The sequence below is a fragment of the Pomacea canaliculata genome, linkage group LG14 (genome assembly GCF_003073045.1).
Source record: "Pomacea canaliculata isolate SZHN2017 linkage group LG14, ASM307304v1, whole genome shotgun sequence".
Classification (NCBI taxonomy): Eukaryota; Metazoa; Mollusca; class Gastropoda; order Architaenioglossa; family Ampullariidae; genus Pomacea; species Pomacea canaliculata.
Window position 1 is genome coordinate 17,799,674 of NC_037603.1, and position 21,982 is coordinate 17,821,655.

The 21,982-nt window shown below is 47.4% G+C and overlaps 1 protein-coding gene across 1 annotated transcript; it reads right to left on the bottom strand.

Annotated features, from left to right (window-relative positions):
• Nucleotides 1-392: 392 nt before the first annotated feature.
• Nucleotides 393-21,961, bottom strand: LOC112555569. The gene is made up of 9 exons (XM_025224003.1): nucleotides 21,716-21,961; nucleotides 4,869-5,236; nucleotides 4,456-4,619; nucleotides 4,040-4,157; nucleotides 3,602-3,704; nucleotides 2,872-3,063; nucleotides 2,060-2,196; nucleotides 1,672-1,789; nucleotides 393-728 (listed from the first exon to the last, which is right to left on the bottom strand). The coding sequence occupies exons 1-9, from the start codon at nucleotides 21,780-21,782 to the stop codon at nucleotides 586-588; spliced, it is 1,410 nt and encodes a 469-aa protein (XP_025079788.1). The 5' UTR covers nucleotides 21,783-21,961; the 3' UTR covers nucleotides 393-585.
• Nucleotides 21,962-21,982: the final 21 nt, after the last annotated feature.

A 21,982-nucleotide genomic window follows, 5' to 3' on the forward strand; every position in this document is an offset into this window, starting at 1 on the left:
AATGCCATAAGCTAATGGGTGAACGGAAAACACATGAAACCAGAAATGACTTTGAGAAACTGGTTCTTGCTTGAAAATCGGCCTTTTGAGGTATTCCCATAAACTGTGTGTTTCTCGTACTAATCGTAATTCCTACAACTGGTCCTACACTGGGTCTGGTAGGTTCTAACAAGTTTTACTCACATCCTTACCTTCACTGCCTAATTCTTAAAACGTATATTGACTGCAGGTTATACAGAGAACAAGTGTCTCAAAATCACAAAAAATGTAAAAAAAGTGATAATGCTGACCGTGAAGATTGTGATCTTTCCTTTCGTCAGCACTCAAATATTTCTAAAAGAGTAAATTCCGTGTCGGTGTTCTTTCAAACCCCGAAAGACGCAAAGACGACAATTTGTTTTGACATTTATTGCCCCTGATAATCAGCAAGGCGTGCAATCCTATATTTACACTATGTACAGACACGGTCTATTGACAAAGAAAATGTACAGTCAATAGAATGACGTGTTTCCTCCCCTGGAGCCGGCAGGTGACTGCCTGGTGTCATCGATCGCTGCTGGTGTCATCTATCGTTGCTGGTGTCATCTATCGCTGCAGGTCGCTGGGTGGCGCCGGCAGAAACTCGAAGGTGAAGTTGCTGACATTTTCCAGAAATCTCTCGTCGTAGGGCGGAGGGTCACAGAGCTTCAGCTTCAATCCGTCCACCGCATCGTAGTAAATAAAGTAATCTGAGGACAGAAATAATAATGTTTTGCTAGTCAATCCCCAGATTAGACAATAAGAGCCACCATACATAGACTGGACAACACTAGCCACTAACTAAACTAGACAATACTAGTCGCCAAGTTAATATTCTGGACTATTCTCTGTGGTCTCCCTAGCTTTACATCATGATCAGTGCACAGGAATGTCGCATATCAAGGACCGAAAAAACTCCTTTACACTGTACAGTGTACACTACATAAACAGTTCGGAATAGGTGGTTTGCTTGTATATATTTAGATTCTAATAATTTCAGTTCAGTAATTTCACCTACAAAATCTTTCGTGACATATTTTTCAGTTTATTTAACCCTTTGCATCTTTCATAGCATGCTGTAATTCAGTAGGTAATGTTTCAACAACTTCCAGATGTATGTAGACTTGAAGAGATAGATATGTATAAATAAAGGTTCATTCTGCAAAATGTACGTTGGCACACTAAAGGTCAAGTGTTCAGAGCATTACCGATGAACTTCCTGTAATCACTGCACTAAATGCAGTTTATTCTGACGCAGACACACGCGCGTGCGCACGTGGGCGCGATATGGTAATGACAATAGTTGACTGTAATAAACTTCTTCCTTAACGAGCTTCAACAGTCGACTAACCCTGCATCCAAAACTGCTTTTCACAAGCTATGACCACTTCAGTTTGAGTCGTGCTTTATATGAATAATAAATGTTGCAAGTATTAGAACTAGTGTGGTGTAGGAACAAGTGAAAGATGTACGTGTGTGTGATTTATTTGTTTATTAAAGAGAGAGAGAGGTGTGAAGAGGTGTGAAAAAATAGGAGGGAAAGACAGAAAGATAACAGAACTTCCTGTAAGCAGGTGTCACAGGAAAAAGGGTGTGCAAGGAGATAAAGAAGAAGGAAAGATAACGACAGGAAGAGTAAAGTGCGGGACCTACTTTGGAACATGAGCGGCCGGAGGAAGTAGGTCTCCTCCCCCTGTCCTGAGGTGACCATGGCGAAAAACCTCGGGTCAGCCTCCTTCAGGCTGTCAATGCTGGTGTCCAGGGCGCTGCTCTGGTGACGAGAAACAGTCAAGATGAATAATAGTTTGTAATATACTTACTAATGAAGGTGGAACCAGGTTTGTTTGTTTCTATGCACTTCTCTCTTCTCCTCCATCCTCCACCCATACGAGGTGACCGACTCAATATTCTGCTTTAGACACTGATCCACTTCCACAACTTGAAAAAATAAAAAAAAAATAAAAAAAAGCAATAAACATTTTTCTCAACCCCACCCACCCACCGTGGGAGGAGATAAGCTCGTGCACGAGGTGACACACACCTTTAAGGTGGTCAGGCGACTGGAGGTGGGGCTGGGCACGATGAACTGACTCTTTCCGTACACCTGGAGCACACACAGGAACACCACGCGGTCCAGGGTGTCATCGTCGCCCACGAACTTGTAGCACGTGAAGACATCTGAGACAACAAAGTCGCAGTTTGTCTTGGGTGACATGAAGGTGCATGGAGGGTTATCGACAAACTTCGTCAAGTACATGTGAAGACAGTCTCAAGACGGAAGTGCAATGATACGAGCGAAAGGGTTAGGAGGCTATCTGCTGCAGTGCTACCTAGCGGATGTAGAAAAGAGACAAAAACAAGAACAAACAAAAACAAACAAAAAACCAAAAAAACCCAAGTAAAAAAAAAAAAAAAAAAAAAAAAAAAACAAAAAAAAAAAAAACCCAAAGTCAAATAAACACAGGTAGAGACACCGACAGATAGACCAGTAGAGAGAAAAACAGAAACGTATAACGAAATAGAGAATAATAGAGTATGGTTGTGCTATGCTGTCACATCTCTTCGCAAATATCTGATATACAAAAAATTACTAAGTGGTATGGCGTTTGACACCATCAGCAACTAAGACTATATCACAGCAAGGTAGCCAGCCCTATAGACAGATATCACATACAGAGAAATGACAGCGTGCCCGAGACGAGATCCGAACCCAGGACAGCCAACCTTCACTGTGTTGGTGACAGGCGCTAACCGTTGTGCTACCGGACCGCCCACCTCAGCTACAGACGAGGGGGATGTTAGATATTGCCGTGCAATCATCTTCCAGACACTCATCAGTAAGTAAACACTCACGTTCACAGCCACTGGCATCGTAGGTCATGCTCAACGACTGGCAGTTGGATTCTGCTCGCAGAAAATGACCGTACTGGGCGCCGTGTCGAATCCTGATTTGTTGAGCAGGTCGTTGGAAGCTGACGTTGGTCACCTTGATGATGACGGTTTGCTTCTGTATCGCACGGATCAGAATCTCATAACCGTGTTTCACTGTTAAAAAAATATATCACTGTGAGCAAGAACACTTTATCAGAAAATTATTCTACTGTTACTACAACCTCCATCACCACTACTGTTACCACCACCTCCACCACTACTATTACCACCACCTCCACCACTACTGTTACTACCACCTCCACCACTACTATTGCTATTCTTTTTTCTGCAACTAAAACAAAAAATGTCAATCACACAGATAAATGGAAACAGAAAACAACATGAACATAAAACAGGTGGAGAGGAGAGAAGGGGGCAGGAAGACAGAAAGTTAACCAATCAACTCGTGACACTTCTCTCATATTTGCGCCACCTGTAAACACTGTCGCTTTTTTCACCTGAACTAATCAGTTGTTACTATAGCAACCCTTCTATGCTTTGCCCAGCTAGGCTAAGGAGCTTTTCTTTCCTCTGTTAAACGAAGATTGATTGTGAGATTGTTGTTATGGACACGACAGGCTCGTGATAATCACTAAGTGTGGGGTAGTGGAGGTCTCGGGCTTCCTAACTCACTCGCAGACACTTTTCTTACCTTGACTACCCACCCCTCTTCCATCCAGATGAATCGGAATGAAGACAACTTCAAGGTAGGTGTCCACCCTTCTATTGTTCTTGTATGTAGTCGCAACCAGAGTCTACACACAAACAAAAACATGGCAAGTAATGGATAAACAGCACGAACGCGCGTACACACACACACACTTTCAAGACAGACCGAGAGATGGTTTCATGTGAGGTCTCGATAATAAGTCTTACATCGTGAATCTCAAGTGTAGGTAGACTTTGTTAAGTCCGATCTCAATTCTTGACTTGCTACTTGAGACCGGCAACTGTAGACTCGTTTAAAGACTTGACATGCGCACCAGCCTACAGACAAAACTGGTAATTAAGTCGAGAACATGGCCTCTAGTTAGACTTATTGTAGTATACTTGAAACTTCTGAAAGATAAGCAAGAATCGTGCAACTAACCAAGACTGTCTCCTGGTCCAAGGCTTCCAGTTCCCGCAGCCAGTGTGTCAGCATTTCGTGTGTCCAGTGAAAGACATTGTGACTGTTGACCAGCCACAGCTGGCACTCGAGGTAGGAGCTGCAGATGGACATTTTACAGATGTAAGATATAGTATATAGATGGGTAATGTGAAAAAAAATGTCAAAATTGTATAGATAAGAATAGGTCATGCGTATCTGTCTGTATGTACAGGTGTAGCTGCTCGCTTGATTAATTAAATGAACGAGGGAAGGACACCAGTAATGATCACAACAGCTGGTGTTACTTTCACCAAATTATCCGGTCTGTCAGACTGTCAGGATGAGGATGGAGATGATTGTTGAAGTCATCATCCACTTCATTTGAACGAGACTAATGCGAGGTTGGGTTCACTGACCTTAACCTGTCCACTCCAGTGACGTAATGCCGATGCCTGTCGCCCTTGAAAGTTGTGACGTAGAAGCTGGCGGTTGTGTCCTGTCTCGTTAGTCTGATCTCCGACTGACCGGTAAGCAACTCGGAGGGGTCACGATGGATGCGTGGGGTGAACGTCTCTGTTCTCTGTAACCACGTGAGTCACAAGTAATGACAAGCTCTCGTCCATGTCTCGTCAATAATGAAACATAAGAGCTGGCTCAGGAAATTATTCACTTAATTATCTTTCTAGCTTATATCTACGTAAACATTTAACAATGTGTGTGGTGCTAGACTACAGGTAGAGAGAAAACAATGTGAGTGGTGCTGGACTAACTGTCGCATCTACAACGGCTTTTGCCGAGAGCAAAACAGAGGTGAAGGTGTCTTACTTACGTCATTACGGTATACACCGAGTGGTGCCGCCATGATGGCAGTGGTTGTTGTTGTTGTCAAGCACTTCCGCTGCTCCTCTGTGTGTGCACAACGTCGTCGTTGTAGTAGTGTGACGATAACACCACCACTGACTGGGGCGAGGACTGACAGCACGGACGGCGAGGCGGTGTGATCCAGCCCCGTGTAGCCACAAACTGTGTTTGTACTTCCCGTGTTCAGCAGACGACAGTGAACCCTGTGAGCAGCTGACCCCGAGAGCAGGGCGGGGATTTCCGCGCTGCATTCAACCCAGTCGCCGCCCTTTAGCTTAGTTTCGGTTTGTGATGAAGGGAAGAATTTCCTCTTGTTTCGTATTTGTCCTTCCTCGTCTGAAGTATTAAAAAAATTGAATTAAAATAGAATGTGAAAAAGTTCAATATAAAATAATCTCACACACATGCAAACACGCGCTGTCAGACATTTTAGCTTCACACATAGTTTCACTTCACCAAATGGAATTTTGTAGGAACTGCAGAGATTTTTCCCGTCTTTCCCCTACCTTGGAGGTAGAAACCTGAGAGGTAGAAGCAATCAAGAATATAATATATTTCTATATAAAAGTGATGGATTTTTCTGCATGTTAGGCCAAGATAAAGGTCATCAGTGGATCCCTGCACGAGTCGGGTACTTTCTGTCATCAACACACCCACGCACCCGTAGAAGGCGGTCGATGTTTGTCAACACAACACAGTCTGTGTGACTGGAAGTGCAGGGCACCGCCCACACTGAATGTGGATGTTTCAGATCCCAGAAGTCGTCTGCCATCGTGACACACAACTGAAATTCCCGCTCATGTATATATATAGCAACAAGTGTATGCGAACTGTTCGTTCTTCGGTTCCTTCTCTCATTCAAGTGCATCACGAGGGACCGTCATGCCCCACCATTGGGCCACGTTTGATGGATGCGATTAATTATCACACATTAGTTTTGTAAGATGTGACAGGTGAGAAAGAGAAAGTAAGAATATTACAAGCAACATCATTAAACTTACACGACTACAGCGAAGACTAATATCATCGCGCCGCGTGTATCGCGGGGGAGGGAGGATGCTTGCATGGAGTGGACAGTTGAAAGAAAATAAAAAATAACAACGAGAAACAAAAACAAAACAATAATAAAAGATGAAACGAATAGAAAAAGAAGGGGAGGGCCTGGTGCAAAGAAGAGGGTCTGGTGCCCGGAGGGCCTGGTGCAGGGGGAGGGTCAGGTGCTTAGGGAGGGTCAGGTTCCTAGGGAAGGTCAGGTGCCCGGAGGGCCTGGTGCAGGGGAGGATCAGGTTCCTAGGGAGTCAGGTGCCCGGAGGGCCTGGTGCAGGGGAGGGTCAGGTGCTAGGAGGGTCCCTAGGGAAGGTCAGGTGCCCGGAGGGCCTGGTGCAGGGGGAGGATCAGGGGGAGGGTCAGGTGCGCGGAGGGCTGGTGCCTTGGAGGGTCAGAGGGAGGGTCAGGTTCCTAGGGAAGGTCAGGTGCCCGGAGGGCCTGGTGCAGGGGGAGGATCAGGTTCCTAGGGAGGGTCAGGTGCCCGGAGGGCCTGGTGCAATGGGAGGCGTGGCACAAGGCAGGGATGGTCAAGGTCGGCGCTATATATATGGGGAGCAGGCGTCCCGAAAGGTGCTCGAAAGGGACCGTGTCAAGAATGAAGGTTTATTAGATATGAAATGCTCACCCAGTTGTGTTTTTTTCATCGGCAAATGAGCGCTGAGGGTTGAAAACACACTTCCACTCATTAGTAGCTTCTATTTGGTACTAGAAGCATAGTGGTACTTCGTTTCCTTCAAGTATGCTGAACAGGAGGGTCTGGTGCGGAGGGTCTGGTGCCAAACTTTGAAAATGTTTGTTCGAGGGGAGGGTGTGGTGCAACACTTTGAAAACACACTTCCACTCACTAGTAACTTCTATTTGATAGTCGAAGCTTAGGGGTACGTCGTTTTCTTCAAGTATACTGAAAGGGAGGGTCGGGTGCGGAGGGTCTGGTGCCAAACTTGGAAAATGATTCGATCAGGTGCATAGAGGAGGGTCTGGTGCAACACTTTGAAAACACACTTCTAGCTATTAGTAACTTCAATTTGATGCCAGAAGCTTAGGGGAACCTCGTTTCGTTCAAGTATACCGAACAGGAGGGTCTGGTGCGGAGGGTCTGGTGCGGAGGGTCTGGTGCTAGGGGAGGCGTGGCACAAGGCAGGGAAGGTAAAAGTCGGCGCTATATATATGGGGAGCAGGTGTGCCGAAAGGCGCGAGAAAGTGAACATGGCAATAGAGAAAGGTTACTATTAGCCATGTAGTGCTCACCCAGTTTTGGATTTTGTGTTGGCAAATGAGCGCTCGCTCGGCGTGCGACGCCCTCGGTCGAAAGTGATCGTTGTCTGCGTCCCGTCCTACCGCGAGCCGGTTTTCCAAGCGGACCGAAGTAGGTGTGGTACGGGTTGGCTCGCTGGCGATTCGCGGCTCTCGCTGTCGCGTTTCCCACGGCTCATGCGCGGGCTGGTTGAGCAGAGAGAGGGGATGGTCCTCCTGCTTCTCTCGGCCAGCCGCGTCGGCGCATCGAATAACGCTTGACTGTGTCTCGAGTGAAAGAGCTCGCCCGTGATCGGGTGAACGCTCAGCAGGTGGAAATGTTGAACCGATGATTCGGTTGCAAGAGCGAAAAGCAAGCACGGACGCAGAACCCGCGGCCTCGCGGCGACTGTTTTGTGGGAATCGGTTCCGTGAAACCATTGAGCATTCTGGTTGATCCTGCCAGTAGTCATATGCTTGTCTCAAAGATTGAGCCATGCATGTCTAAGTTCACACCCTCGTACGGTGAACCCGCGAATGGCTCATTAAGTCAGTCGCGGATCCTTAGATGATCCATTTCTACTTGGATAACTGAGGCAATTCTAGAGCTAATACATGCAAACCATCTCCAAAGCCGGGAAAGAGCGCTTTTATTAGTTCAAAACCAGTCTGGGTTTCGGCCCCGTCCCTTTTGGTGACTCTGGATAAGTTTGTGCCGATCGCATGGCCTCGAGCGGGCGAAGTATCTATCAAATGTCGATTGGTACGTAATAGGCCTACCATGTTGACTACTGGTAACTGGGAATCAGGGTTCGATTCCGGAGAGGGAGCATGAGAAACGGTTACCTCATCCAAGGAAGGCAGCAGGCGCGCAACTTACCCAGCTCGGGGAGGTAGTGACGAAAAATAACAATACGGAACTCGTTTGAGGTTCGTTTAACGAGAATCAATTGGATGGCAAATCTGGTGCCAGCAGCCGCGGTAATTCCAGCTCCAATAGCGTATATTAAAGTTGTTGCGATTAAAAAGCTCGTAGTTGGATCTCAGGCATACTTTGAAGAAATTAGAGTGTTCAAAGCAGGCTCGTCAGCCTGAATAATGGTGCATGGAATAATGGAATAGCACCTCGGTTCTATTTTTCTGGTTTTCGGAACACGAGGTAATGATTAAGAGGGACAGACGTGGGCATCCGTATTGCTGTGTTAGCGGTGAAATTCTTGGATCATCGCAAGACGAACAACTGCGAAGGCATTTGCCATTAGTCAAGAACGACAGTCAGAGGTTCGAAGGCGATCAGATACCGTAAAGGTTACGGTTATCGTTTCTTTACTTATTCAGTCAAGCGGAGAGCGGGGCACAAGCCCCTTGGTCCTGGAATTAAGCTCGCGCCGGCACCTCGCCGGTGTCGCGCGGGCGATCCGCTCTGAAGACCGTGTCAGGCGGGGACTTTGACTGGGGCGGTACATCTGTCAAAAGGTAACGCAGGTGTCCTAAGGCGAGCTCAGCGAGGGCGGAAACCTCACGTAGAGCAAAAGGGCAAAAGCTCGCTTGCTTTTGATTTTCAGTACGAATACAGACCGTGAAAGCGTGGCCTATCGATCCTTTTGAATTTCGGAGTGTGAATCAAGAGGTATAGCATACAAACGATCGTAAAGGCACGCATTGTACCCCCCCCCCCCAGTACAGGTACAAAAGCCTCTACAAGCTAGCATCAAATAACGACTCTGCAAAGAACAGGAGACCATAAAGTCTGTGTATCCAGTGGTGACTTGCATTGGTTCGTCGGTCCCCGTGCAACGCGTGAGTTGCTTGTCCGATGTCATCTTAGCCCCTGAAGATCTAGTCCTTCAGTGAAGCCTCAATCCGTGGGTTCAGCCACTCACGTCTCTTATCGTTGTGTACTTTTGACCCAACCCTGCCGCCCCGTCGGGGGCCAGCCTCTTACAAAACCCAGCCTGGGAATAAAAGTCCATGGATCGGGAGAATTGGGCAACACCGATTCAGTATCATGTCCGTGAAATTACAGGAATTGACGGGGATAGCCTCAGGCAACCGGATGGCAGTCGGAGGTTTATTCGGGCATTATTTAAGAAACATTCCCTGCCCACGGGGGGGTCTTTTATGGCCCTACCCAATAACACTGGGGCAATATCAACCTGAAGGACAGGATGTAATCGGGAATGATATACCTCTAGCCCTCGGATGTTCGTACTGCCACGATTGTACCACGGCCGCGACTGTGAGCAAAACCAATCACAGCGTCGGCAGCCATTAACAATACTTGCAGGCTGAGAGGGCAGCTGTGAACAGCAGCATTTTGAAACGAAGTTCCGGGTGGGATGTGTCGAGCGCCTGTACCCATGTACCGCTGACTTCTCGCTTGTGAAAAAGCATCTTAATTAGAGACAGTCAGCCTAGGGGAGAAGACCCAGAATAAAAACTGGTAGCCCGCTAAACACTCATGCTTAATCTAGCAGCTAGAGACTCAAGCTAATTCACCTTTACATTTAAAGCTTAGGGCTTAAGAAGAAGAGTCTATTGCAAAACTTAAAAATAATTTTCGTCAGACTAGTTGAACAGGAGGGTCTGGAGCAAAGAAGAGGTCTAGTACAAAACATTTAAATTTTGTCCATGAAGTTAAATCGATGTTTGGAACTGAAGCAGCTTCGGTACCTGATTTTCGCCAAGTCGCGGAAGAGGGAGGGTGTGGTGTAAAACTTAGAAATAATTTCCTCCAAACCAATCGAGTGGGAGGGTCTGGTGGGTTAGGGTGGCGGTAGTAAGCCCACAGGACCAGGCCATTAGCCGCTCAAGACGTACCACTTTTCCCCTTTTTTTTTACGAAAGAGGGGAGGGTCTGGTGTAAAACTTTGAAATAATTTTCCCCAAACCATTTGAATGGGAGGGTCTGGCGCAGAGAGGAGGGTCTGGTGCAAAAAAAAACAAACAAACAAAAATAATTTTCGCCAAACCATTTGAATGGGAGGGTCTGGTGCAACGAAGAGGGTCTGGTGCCCGGAGGGCCTGGTGCCTAGGGAGGGTCAGGTTCCTGGTGGCAGGGGAGGGTCAGGTGCGCGGAGGGCCTGGTGCAGGTGGAGGGTCAGGTGCTAAGGGAGGGTCAGGTTCCCAGGGAGGGTCAGGTGCCCGGAGGGCCTGGTGCGGGGGGAGGGTCAGGTTCCTAGGTTTGCACCCGCGCGCACGTTGCCGTGTGCTCTTCATATACCGGAACCTGTATCTCTTTTCCGTCTCCTGTTCGTGAGGTCTTTCTTGTCTACCAGGTCCCGTCTGACGCACAGCATGTCAGCGCCCGTGTCACGTACCGCAGTAACCTCATGACCATTGAGGCTCACCTGCGTGCGGAAGTCAGAACACGCAATACGTTTACAGCTTCCGCCCCTCACCTCCCGATCCACCTCCTCACGGTAGCCAGAGTAATCGTACTCACACAGGCGACCTTATCGTCGGTGCTCTTGTGGAGTTTCGGACATTCCTTCCTGAAATGGCCTTCTTTGCCACAGTGGAAGCACACATTGTTTTCTCGCTTCTTATCATCTTTGACGCGGGGCTCACTTAGTTTTTCTTGCTGCTCGCTCTCCTGAGGACGAGTGGTGGGGTGTGCGCGATGGCTCCTCGCTGCCTCTCTCGCCTCTGTAAGCTGTTGGGCCAAAGTTGCTGCGTCATCTACGTCCTTAGGCGTTCTTTCTCTGATGAACGTGGCCAGGTCCAGGGGTACACTGTCTAACAGCTGTTTCATCAGCACTAAGTCTTGCATACCTTCGAAAGTGGCTGCCTTGCCTGCTAATTCAATCCATCTCGCCAGGTACAGGCGGATCCTGGCCACGTATTGCCGGAAAGTTTCGCCTCCTTCCCGCCGGGACGCTCGCAGTTTACGTCTGTATGACTCGGCAGTTAGGCGAAACCTCGCCAGGAGGGCGGTTTTAAGCTTTTGGTAGTCCTCGGCATCACTATCGCTGAGGCCTATATATACCTCGCTGGCCTTCCCCCTCAGCAGTACGCCCAATCTGACTGCCCAGGTGCTGAGGTCCCATTGTTGCAGTTTAGCCCAGCGCTCAAACCTACAGAGATACGTCTCTAGGTCCTCCTTTTCGTCGAATGGTGGGATTTTCAGACGCACCATCTCACCTTGGGCGCCTGGCGCCTCCTTCCTCTCAGACCACGCTCCTGGCACGAGCAATCTCCACATCGTGGCGTAGTTCCTCGAGACGGATTCTCTCTGCCCTCTCAGATTCCTCTCGTCTCTCTGCTCTCTCCGACTTGGACTCGAACCTTCCACCACGCGCCGCCACTTGCGAGCGCGTGCGAGTGGCCACCGACTCCTCTGCTTCGGACATGATGGCTTAACAACAAAAGAAAGACACGTAAACGTGCCTTCACGGAATCAACAGAAAAAAATGTCCGCCTTAACACTGAACCGATGAATCACACATGAACAGAAACAGCTCAAAAAGCGGACATAAGAAAGTATCATGCGAACGCAAACCCAGAGAAGAAACAAGCCGAACGTGCAATCAGATGCACTGAGGCAGGGTAAAAAAAAAAAAAACAACCCTCCGGACAAAAAAACAACAAAACGCGGGGTGAGCGCACGAGAATCCCCCCACACAGGCCCTCAGCTTGGACAAGGGGAGTAGCCACTCGCATACACTCACACTGCGCACAAACTGCGTAGCCTACCCACGAGACAAAAAAGAACGTAACGAAACAAGACAAGACAACGCTTAACTGTTCGAGGAACTAAGGGTTGGGTGACAAATACCCCGCATCTCCACCAACTGTCGCGTACCACCCCCCAGCGTCCACAGAGCACACTCAAGGCCATTCACACAGCAGGCCACACACACTCAGTCACTCAGCCGGAGGCAGGATGCGACTTACTTCTCGAACCCGTGCCCAAGCGAAGACCAAGACAAAGACGAAAAGAACGACACAAATACGAAGTTTAATAAAAAAATATATATATACCCAAACACCCAAATACCTAATACAACCAAGAAAAAGAAAAAAAAAATACCGATGCGAGTACTCACAAAAAAACACAAAAAACAAACAAACAAACAACCAGGTACTGCACCCCCGCAAAGAAAATAAAAACAAAGCGCACACGCGCACAAATTATAACACAGCAGTAGAAAAAAATATTAATTCTTGGACCATCGCAAGACGCACAGCTGCGAAAGCATTTGACCATTAACCAAGAACGAAAGTTGGAGGTTCGAAGACGATCAGATACCGTCGTAGTTCTGTCCATAAACGATGCCAACTAGCAATCCGCAGGTGTTGCATCATCGCCTCTGCGAGCAGCTTATATCGTTGTAACTCTGAAATTACAGGAATTGACGGGGATAGCCTGAGGCAACCACCGGCAGAAACCGGATGGCAGTCGGAGGTTTATTCGGGAGATGAGGTTTGTTAAGAAACATTCAGTGTCCACGGGGGGGGGGGGGGGTCTTTATGGCCCTACCCAATAACACTGGGGTAATATCAACCCGAAGGAAAGGATGTAACGGGAATGATATTCTTCTAGCCCTCGGATGTTCGTACTGCCAACGATGGTACCGCGGCCGCGACTGTGAGCAAAACCAAGCACAGCGTCGGCAGCCGTTAACAATACTTGCAGGCTGAGAGGGCAGCTGTGAACTTGAAACCAAGGTCCGGGTGGGATGCGCCATGTACCGCTGGCCTGTCGCTTGTGAAAAAGCGTCTTAATTAGAGACTTAGTCAGACTAGGGGAGAAGACCCAAGATAACAAAGCAGCAACAGCCAGCTAAACAATCCTAACAACCCTAGCTCAAGCTAATTCACTTTTGCATTTAAAACTTAGGGTCACCTGATTTTCACCATGTCACGGAAAACTCTGTTGCAAAACTTAAAAATAATTTTCGCCAAACCAGTTGAACAGGAGGGTCTGGAGCAAAGAAGAGGTCTAGTACAAACCATTTAAATTTTGTCCGTGAAGTTAAATCGATGTTTGGCAGTGAAGCAGCTTCGGTACCTGATTTTCGCCAAGTCGCGGAAGAGGGAGGGTCTGGTGTAAAACTTAGAAATAATTTTCCCCAAACCATTTGAAAGAAGAGGGTCTGGTGCAAAAAATAAAAAAAAACAAAACAAAAAGACAAAAAAATAATTTTCGCCAAACCATTTGAATGGGAGGGTCTGGTGCCCGGAAGGCCTGGTGCCATGGGAGGGTCAGGTGCCTGGAGGGCCTGGTGCCTTGGGAGGGTCAGGTGCGCGTAGGACCTGGTGCCTTGGGAGGGTCAGGTGCTTAGGGAGGGTCAGGTTCCTAGGGAGGGTCAGGTGCCCGGAGGGCCTGGTGCATTGGGAGGCGTGGCACAAGGCAGGGATGGTCAAGGTCGGCGCTATATATATGGGGAGCAGGCGTCCCGAAAGGTGCTCGAAAGGAACCGTGTCAAGAATGAAAGGTTTCCTAGATATGAAATGCTCAGGGTTGAAAACACACTTCCACTCATTAGTAACTTCAATTTTGTACTAGAAGCTTATTGGTACCTCGTTTCCTTCAAGGATACAGAACAGGAGGGTCTGGTGCCAAACTTTGAAAATGTTTGTTCGAGGGGAGGGTGTGGTGCAACACTTTGAAAACACACTTCCACTCACTAGTAACTTCTATTTGATAGTCGAAGCTTAGGGGTAGGTCGTTTTCTTCAAGTATACGGAAAGGGAGGGTCTGGTATAGAGGAGGGTCTGGTGCAACACTTTGAAAACACACTTCTAGCTATTAGTAACTTCAATTTAATGCTAGAAGCTTAGGGGAACCTCGTTTCGTTCAAGTATACCGAACAGGAGGGTCTGGTGCGGAGGGTCTGGTGCGGAGGGCCTGGTGCTAGGGGAGGCGTGGCACAAGGCAGGGAAGGTAAAAGTCGGCGCTATATATATGGGGAGCAGGTGTGCCGAAAGGCGCGAGAAAGTGAACATGGCAATAGAGAAAGGTTACTATTAGCCATGTAGTGCTCACCCAGTTTTGGATTTTGCATCGGCAAATGAGCGCTCGCTCGGCGTGCGACGCCCTCGGTCGAAAGTGATCGTTGTCTGCGTCCTGTCCTACAGCGAGCCGGTTTCGAAGCGGACCGAAGAAGGTGTGGTACGGGTTGGCTCGCTGGCGATTCGCGGCTCTCGCTGTCGCGTTTCCCACGGCTCAGGCGCGGGCTGGTTGAGCAGAGAGAGGTTCGTGGTGCCTCCTCTCGGCCAGCTGCTTGACTGTGTCTCGAGTGAAAGAGCTCGCCCGTGTCGATCGGGTGAACGCTCAGCACGTGGAAATGTTGAACCGATGAATCGGTTGCAGAGCGAAAAGCATTTACCGAACGAAATGAACGGCCACGGACGCAGAACCCGCGGCCTCGCGGCGACTGTGGGAATCGGTTCCGTGAAACCATTGAGCATTGTGGTTGATCCTGCCAGTAGTCATATGCTTGTCTCAAAGATTAAACCATGCATGTCTACACACCCTCGTACGGTGAACCCGCGAAAGGCTCATTAAATCAGTCGAGGTTCCTTAGATGATCCATTTCTACTTGGATAACTGAGGCAATTCTAGAGCTAATACATGCAAACCAGCTACGACCCGGTGTCAAAGCCAGGAAAGAGCGCTTTTATTAGTTCAAATCCAGTCGGGGCCCCGTCCCTTTTGGTGACTGGATAACTTTGTGCCGATCGCATGGCCTAGAGCCGGGGACGCATCTTTCAAATGTCTGCCTTATCAAATGTCGATGGTACGTGATAGGCCTACCATGTTGACTATGGGGAATCAGGGTTCGATTCCGGAGAGGGAGCATGAGAAACTGCTACCACATCCAAGGCGCGCAACTTACCCCGGGGAGGTAGTGACGAAAAATAACAATACAGGAACTCTTTTGAGGCTCCGCAATTGGAATCAGCACACTTTAAACCATTTAACGAGGATCAACTGGAGGGCAAGTCTGGTGCCAGCAGCCGCGGTAATTCCAGCTCCAATAGCGTATATTAAAGTTGTTGCGATTAAAAAGCTCGTAGTTGGATCTCAGGCATACTTTGAAGAAATTAGAGTGTTCAAAGCAGGCTCGTCAGCCTGAATAATGGTGCATGGAATAACGGAATAGCACCTCGCTTCTATTTTGCTGGTTTTGGGCACACGAGTTAATGATTAAGAGGGTCAGACGGGGGCATCCGTATTGCGGTGTCAGAGGTGAAATTCTTGGATTATCGCAAGACGTACAACTGCGGAAGCATTTGCCATTAGTCAAGAACGACAGTCAGAGGTTCGAAGACGATCAGATACTGTCGTAGTTCTGACCATAAACGATGCCAACTAGCGTTCCGCAGGTGTTGCATCATCGCCTCTGCGGTTGCAACTCTGAAATTACAGGAATTGACGGGGATAGCCTCAGGCAACCACCGGCAGAAACCGGATGAAGTCGGAGGTTTATTCGGGAGCCGAGGCATTAGTTAAGAAACATTCAGTGCCCACGGGGGGGTCCTTTATGGCCCTACCCAATAACACTGGGGCAATATCAACCAGAAGGAAAGGATGTAACGGGAATGATATTCCTCTAGCCCTCGGATGTTCGTACTGCCAGCGATGGTACGCGGTGGTACCACGGCCGCGACTGTGAGCAAAACCAAGCACATCGTCGGCAGCCGTTAACAATACTTGCAGGCTGAGAGGGCAGCCGTGAACTTGAAACGAAGGTCTGGGTGGGATGCGTCCACCGCCTATACCCATGTACCGCTGGCCTGTCGCTTGTGAAAAAGCGTCTTAATTAGAGACTTAGTCAGCCTAGGGGAGAAGACCCAGAATTAGAAACCGGGTGTAGCCCGCTAAACAATCATTTTTAATCTAGCTCAAGCTAAATCACTTTTGCATGTTAAAGCTTAGGGTTTCCTGATTTTCACCAGGTCAAGGAAAAGTCTGTTGCAAAACTTAAAAATACTTTTCGCCAAACCAGTTGTACAGGAGATTCTGGAGCAAAGAAGAGTCTAGTACAAAACATTTAAATTTTGCCCATGAAGTTAAATCGATGTTTGGCATTGAAGCAGCTTCGGAACCTGATTTTTCGCCAAGTCGCGGAAGAGGGAGGGTATGGTGTAAAACTTAGAAATAATTTCCCCCAAACCAATCGAATGGGAGGGTCTGGTGGGTTAGGGTGGCAGTAGTAAGCCCACAGGACCAAGCCCCTCAGGCCGTAGCACTTTTCCCCTTTTTTTTTAACGAAAGAGGGGAGGGTCTGGTGCAAAACTTCTTAATCTAGCTCAAACTTCACTTTTGCATTTAAAGCTTAAACCTGTTGTTCGCCAATTCGCGGAAGAGGTAGGGTCTGGCGTAAAACTTTGAAATAATTTTCCCCAAACCATTTGAATGGGAGGGTCTGGTGCAGAGAGGAGGGTCTGGTGCAAAGAAGAGAGTCTGGTGCAGAGAGGAGTGTCTGGTGCAAAAAACAAACCAAAATAATTTTCCCAAAACCATTTGAATGGGAGGGTCTGGTGCAAAAAACAAAAAAAAAAAAAACAAAACAAAAAGACAAAAAAAATAATTTTCGCCAAACCATTTTAATGGGAGGGTCTGGTGCAATGAAGAGGGTCAGGTGCCCGGAGGGCCTGGTGCCTTGGGAGGGTCAGGTTCCTAGGGAGGGTCAGGTGCCCGAGGGCCCTGGTGCAGGGGGAGGGTCAGGTGCGCGGAGGCCTGGTGCCTTGGGAGGGTCAGGTGCCCGGGCAGGGGGAGGGTCAGGTGCGGAGGGTTTGGTGCCTTGGGAGGGTCAGGTTTCTAGGGAGGGTTGTAACGTTTTACGAAAGAGTGTGTTGAATGTGTTTGCGAGCGCGTGTAAACATCTGCATGTAAACCACGCTCGCCGCACTCTTTCACCTTTTTCAACAAAAAGGTCCGGCCAACGATTAACACATTTAATGTTTATGAAATTAACTAACGATGAGATCGTGTGCGTACTTTTTGCCGACCGGACGTTTCGCCGCCGGACGTTTCTACACACTACACAACCAATCACCAGTACTATATGGCTTCTCCATTGCCTACCGTCGCCCTAAATGTTACACTGAAGTGCTCAACGTTCATTTAACGTCATTCACGTATATGACGCAAAAGAATCGTCACTTCACGCAGTTCGTGAAGCCACGTCAGCGCTCGAAGATGTTGTATTCGCGACTGCTCTTCCCCTGACCACAGGGAAAGTAAAAAATAAACATGAATCTAACTAGATTCGTCTCAATCGCGAATCGTTACATAAGCCCCCCCTTAAGCCCAAAATTCTCAATTTTGGCTAAAAACAATGATGAGCGATTCAAATAAACTACAACTACGTTAACACTACTGTTTATGTCTGTCATCTTCCGTTCCTAAAGCAGTCCGGCTTTCATCTTAGGTTTGAAGACATTCTGGAAGTTCTGATTCCCTGGCAAAGCACTCTGCTTGTCGATTTTATGTTCATATGTGCTATGATTTCTGTTTGTCCTACGTCTTTCCTTCTTATTCACTCCTTTCGCAACCTTTACACCTCTTTCCTTCTTGTCTTCTTCAGTATCCATCTTCTCCTCATCTTTCTTTCTGTCTCCTTTTCCTGCCTTCCTCTCAGGTGTCTCTGCTCCACCTGATTCCTCTTGACCCTCTACCGGGTTAGACGATTTGGTGGGTTCCACATCACTGTTTGCGCTTCCTGGACAAACTGATTCTAAGTTCCCACTGTTAATCTCTTCTGTAAGAGACGGCGTATATCCTTTATCCACCACAACTCGGGAGAATACACTGTTCCGGGGTGACGCCCTCCGACAGATGTCGCACGCCTTGCAATACCTGCTCGCGTCGGCGAAGATTCCCGGCCAGGAGAAGTCGTTTGCCACTTTGTATTTAGTCCTTCTGACTCCAAGGTGGCCAGCCACGGGTGTGTCGTGCGCCCACCGCAGCACCTCTTGTCTGTATGCCCTAGGCACCACGACTTGGTGTACCGCCTTCCCTTCTTTGCTGCGGACTCTGTATAGTATACCTTGCCTCCACCGGTAGGTGGCTTCTGGCTTTGTCGCTTGACTTTCGGCCAGTTTGCGTGTACGAGCAAGGGTGGGGTCCACCCGCTGAGCTCGTCCCAGCTCTTGTAGAGTTATGTTACCAAACAGTATCTGTGATGGCGTCGATGGTTCGTCAGTCTTTCTCCCATAAGACCTTGTCTGCGTTGTCGCACTAACTTTCGTAACTGGATACACTGGGATTGCACTCACTGTCCCATCAGCCTCTACGCGGTAGTTCCCAATCAACACCTTATGGACTGGATCTGCCGTGAGCGCTACCTCAGTGGCTCCGTTGAAATATGGGGTGTCCATATGTACAATTGCAATTGGGAGATTGCACTCTTGTGACGACGAGGCTAAAGTCACTTGGACAGTCTTTCCTGTTTTGCACCGTTCAGGCACTAAGTCTGACTGCACAATCGTGATTGAAGCAGCAGTATCTCTCTGTGCAGACATCTTTTTCCCTTCGATGACCACTTCACACTCTAGCGAGAGCGGTATTTTACAGCAAGTCGCGCACAACATTTTACAATCGTCCTTCTTGTGCGTGTAGGGAAAGTCTCGAATTAATGCAACCGCTGACTGATATGTCTGTTTGCAGGTACTTGCAGGTATTTCACGATGAGTCGTGCACAACGACTTATAATCGCACCTCTTGTGCGCGTGCGGAAAGTCCTGAATCATTGCAGCCGCTGCCTGATGCCTGTGCATGCAGCTTCTAGCAAGATGGTCACCACCACATATGAAGCAGCTTATCTTCTTAGCCCACTCTTTGTAGTGTTGGACTTCTCTTATCGTCACCGATCTAGCTTTGCTGTTTGTTGTAGACTTTGTTTCTTCCTGTGACTTCCCTTCAGATGCCCCATCATTGTGATTGGGTTCGAATTTCTTCAACCTCTCTCGATCATTGCAGGTTGCCTGTTTCGCGGATTCAAACACTAGCGCATGTTTTAACGCTTCTTGCGCTGTGGCTGGTTCGCGTTCCATGATAAACCTCGCTTGGTCTAGCGGAAGACCAGCGATAAATTTTTCTTGAAGGAACATGTCTCTTATTTCCTCATAAGTACTTTTCCTCCCTGCTAGCTCTTGCCACCTGGACAACCACATATCAATTTTGGCAAGATATTCTTGCGTGGTTTCATCCTGTATTCTCTTGGCGTCTCTGAACCTTTTCCGGTACTCGTCTGCTGTGAGACGAAATCTGTTGAGCAAGGCCTTCTTTAAGATAACATAGTCATTGGCATCATCATCGTCTAGCCGACTATATACTTCGCCGGCCTTGCCTTTCAACAGCGCTCCTAAACGTGGCGCCCACTGGTCTTCAGGCCACCCCTGCACTTTTGCAGATCTTTCAAATTTCCGAAGGTAGACTTCTAGGTCGTCGCTATCTTCGAAATATGGGAGCTTGATTCTTATCTCATGCTGATGGCCGGAACTAGAGCGTGACGGGTTCGCTGCATTTTCATTTGTATCGCCTTGCATTTGGATGCGCAGCCTCTGCAGCTCAAAGTCTCTTTCCGCCTGTCGCTCCTCTGCTTGTAGTCGGCGCTGTTCCGCCTCTGCTTCAGCTTGGCGCTGTTCCTTAATATAATTCGCAAGCTCGACACCTTTGAAACCGAGAGCTTCCCCTTCGGCCTTTGCTCGAGCGAACGTGGAGTCTAATTCTTCCTCGTCGATGTTGTCTCGAGATCTGCCACTCCTTGGCATGTTTGTTTATATCCGTAGACAACCTTTAGAAGAATCAGCGGTTGACGCTGTTACGCTTCCCGACCTATGCTGCTATGTGCTAACTGCACTAAAAGAATGAGCAAATAAAAGATGAAAATGGTAAACAGTAAATGTGGCGTTGGTCGGAAGTTACAATAAAATAGATTTATGGGAAATATCCCGGCACGAGCCCCCAATTTGTAACGTTTTTACGAAAGAGTGTGTAGAATGTGTTTGCGAGCGCGTGTAAACATCTGCATGTAAACCACGCTCGCCGCACTCTTTCACCTTTTTCAACAAAAAGGTCCGGCCAACGATTAACACATTTTATGTTTATGAAATTAATTAACGATGAGATGAGGATGAAACAAAATAAAAGGGCGCTACTTCCCCAGCGTCAACCTCCTCCTAACGTTTCTCAGACGGTTGGCGCTGACGAGATCACTGGACCAGCAGGTTAATCCACTGAATTTCTTCACGCAGTTCGTGAAGTTAAGGAGATTAAAGCCGTAACGGCGAAGATATTATATTCCGCTTGGATTGATTACTGTACCACACTGGGTAATACTTCACACGATAATACTCCACTGGACACACGTCGGCTATCCGTTGCTGGCAGTTAACCATATACTGTACACTCCCCACGGAGCTCTGTATACTCCAACTGCTTGGTCTCGTCTGTCCGAGAAACGTTAGATCTCCTAGGTTAACTCGTTCTTTTTTCCTTCCTGACCAATCAGGCATCCCTAGCGACCAGGTAACTAGGACGACCATCCAACAGCCTTTCTTGGAGACTCTCTCAACCAATCATGAGTACTGCATGGCTCCCCATTGCCTACTGTCGCCCTAGTTACGCTGTCCTAAGTTCATTTACGTCATTCACTATATGACGCAAAAGAATCGTCACGCAGAGCCACGTCAGCGCTCGAGCGACTGTTCTTCCCTGACCACAGGGAAAGTTAAAAATAAACCTGAATCTAACTAGATTCGTCTCAATCGCGAATCGTTACATTAACAATAGCCCTCGATCTTAAGAAAGATAGCATTCACTGCTTTACTGCAAAACCAAGGCATTAAAAAAGGAAAATTAAAGAGAGAACCAGGTATATATCAAAGATTGGGGTAGATGCTTCATGGGATAGGAATGTTTCACTAATGAATAAGTAATATTTGATGTATTATCTTTCTCCTTTTTCATTTTCAGTGGATGTTTATGTTAGGTGGGAGGGCTCTGCTTCGTGACCCGTTTTAAAAAAGGATCTCTTGATATATAACTGGAAGAAAATAATAAAACACATCCAGAAATAAAACAAACAACATTACTAAATCTTAATCTAATTCTGTCTAGCAAAATTGTTATATTTATATGACAAGAATTAATTTCTGTAAATGTTCAATCAATTAAGATTGATTTTTCTTTTATAAAAAATGAAAGCCTCAATGGGAACAAAAATAATGTATATAGTAGTAAAAGAAAAGAAGCAATAGAAGAGGATTTTATGTTCATGATTAAGTAAAAATTTTAAGTAACTCGGCGATTTCGGAAGTCTTTTTTATTTTATAACCCTTCTTTAACATAGTTATCTTTTTAAAAACTATTCTCTCTCCTCCTCCGACGTTCTAGTAGTACTCGCAATATTTATTTTTTATTTTTTTTTATTTATTTATTTTTTTTTTTTGGTGGCTGAGCAAAATTACGGCCGACAGAGTATCACACGAATTGCACGTCTCGAAAACAATCGACAGAAATAATTTTTAAAATCTACTCACACTTTAGAAGACTAAAATTTTTACAAAGTAACATACTGTGAAGAGCTGCTGAAGCCAGCAAGAACGACGGAAGAAACCATTTGGCTGTGTGTTCACGCCCCATGGTAGGATGTAGAATCAATCTGCGTGCTAGTATTTATATTGGATCAACAGCCAGGGACTAGCTTACCGGCTGTTGCCGCGGAAGAATACACCCTTCCGTCAGTATGCGGATCTAGATGATGTTATGCCAAGTCTGGCTGTCAAATATCGTTATCGTAACGATTGTTATGTATACATGCGCTCCGGTAGCCAATCGTGCCG